We start from the raw sequence: 1533 nt of genomic DNA, 5'->3' as shown, positions 1-1533 counted from the left end.
AAGTACAGTGGGCAGTCCTGAAATAATGGGCTTGAGATGGACACAAAACTGGCAGGACATGTGGCCCACTTGCTAGAGAGAGTGGTGAGTTGCCGATGAAAGTGAAGGCCTAAATTTTCTATGAGAGGAAATATTCATAGATGATGAGAATAGATGCAGAATGTAATAAAGATTAATGGTGACAACCCTGAGCCTATTGGTCTCCAGATACATTTATTGCCCTTCCTTGATCTATTTAGTTTGTGGTGGGGTAGTGTGGGGATGAGATGAGGCACTGATGACACCGCAGGCTGCATTTCCTTGGTTCTCATATCCATAGAATTTCTGAGGGGAGAATAAAGGGATAAGGCAAGTTAGTACCTCCTCCCAGTTGGCTTCAGAGGCACCTGAGGCAGTAATAATGGAATGCTGTCCCAGTTCCTGCAAGACTGGCCTGTCACACTGGTTGCAATTTCTTCCAAATGACCCTGCCCCTTGGGTTCTTTTTTATTTTTTTAATAGTTTATTGTCAGATTGGTTTCCATACAACACCCAGTGCTCTTCCCCACAAGTGCCCTCCTCCATCACCACCACCTCTCTTACCCCTCCCCCTTCCTCTTCAACCCTCAGTTCGTTTTCAGTATTCAATAGTATCTCAAGTTTTGCGTCCCTCTCTCTCCCCAACTCTCTTTCCCTCTTCCCTTCCCCCTGGTCCTCCATTAGGTTTCTCCTGTTTTCCTGTTAGACCTATGAGTACAAACATGTGGTATCTGTCCTTCTCTGCCTGACTTTTTTCGCTTAGCATGACACCCTCAAAGTCCATCCACTTTCCTACAAATGGCCACATTTCATTCTTTCTCATTGCCATGTAGTACTCCATTGTGTATATATACCACATCTTCTTGATCCACTCATCAGGTGACGGACATTTAGGCTCTTTCCATGTTTTGGCTATTGTTGACATTGCTGCTATGAACATTGGGGTACAAGTGCTCCTATGCATCAGCACTTCTGTTTCCCTTGGGTAAATCCCTAGCAGTGCTGTTGCTGGGTCATAAGGGAGTTCTATCAATAGTTTTTTGAGGAATTTCCACACTGTTTTCCAGAGCAGCTGCACCAGTTTACATTCCCACCAGCAGTGTAGGAGGGTGCCCGTCTCTCACACCCTCGCCAGCATCTATAGACTCTTGATTTGTTCATTTTAGCCACTCTGACTGGTGTGAGGTGGTATCTCAGTGTGCTTTTGATTTGTGTTTCCCTGATGATGAGTGATGTTGAGCATCGTTTTATGTGTCTGTAGGCCATCTGGATGTCCTCTTTGGAGAAGTGTCTGTTCATATCTTCTGCCCATTTCTTCACTGGGTTATTTGTTTTGTGGGTGTGAAGTTTGGTGAGTTCCTTGTAGAGTTTAGATACTATACCTTTATCTGATATGCCATTTGCAACTATCTTTTCCCATTCTGTCGGTTGCCTATTGGTTTTCTTGATTGTTTCCTTTGCCTTGCAGAAGCTTTATATTTTGATGAGGTCCCAAGAATTCAGTTTTGCTTTCAT

General features: G+C 44.1%; 1 protein-coding gene across 1 annotated transcript in view; it reads right to left on the bottom strand.

The window, feature by feature from the left end:
• Positions 1 to 231: 231 nt before the first annotated feature.
• The window catches only part of LOC115293355 (olfactory receptor 10), a 6123-nt gene continuing 4821 nt past the window's right edge, over positions 232 to 1533 (bottom strand). Inside the window, exon 2 of the mRNA XM_029941150.1 lies at positions 232 to 324. Within this exon, the coding sequence (XP_029797010.1) occupies positions 232 to 324 (93 nt within the window). The remainder of the gene's footprint in view (positions 325 to 1533) is intronic.

This window comes from Suricata suricatta, chromosome 6, assembly GCF_006229205.1.
Source record: "Suricata suricatta isolate VVHF042 chromosome 6, meerkat_22Aug2017_6uvM2_HiC, whole genome shotgun sequence".
Lineage (NCBI taxonomy): Eukaryota > Metazoa > Chordata > Mammalia > Carnivora > Herpestidae > Suricata > Suricata suricatta.
Note: the sequence above shows the minus strand (reverse complement) of the source record. Positions and strands in the feature narration are given on the sequence as shown.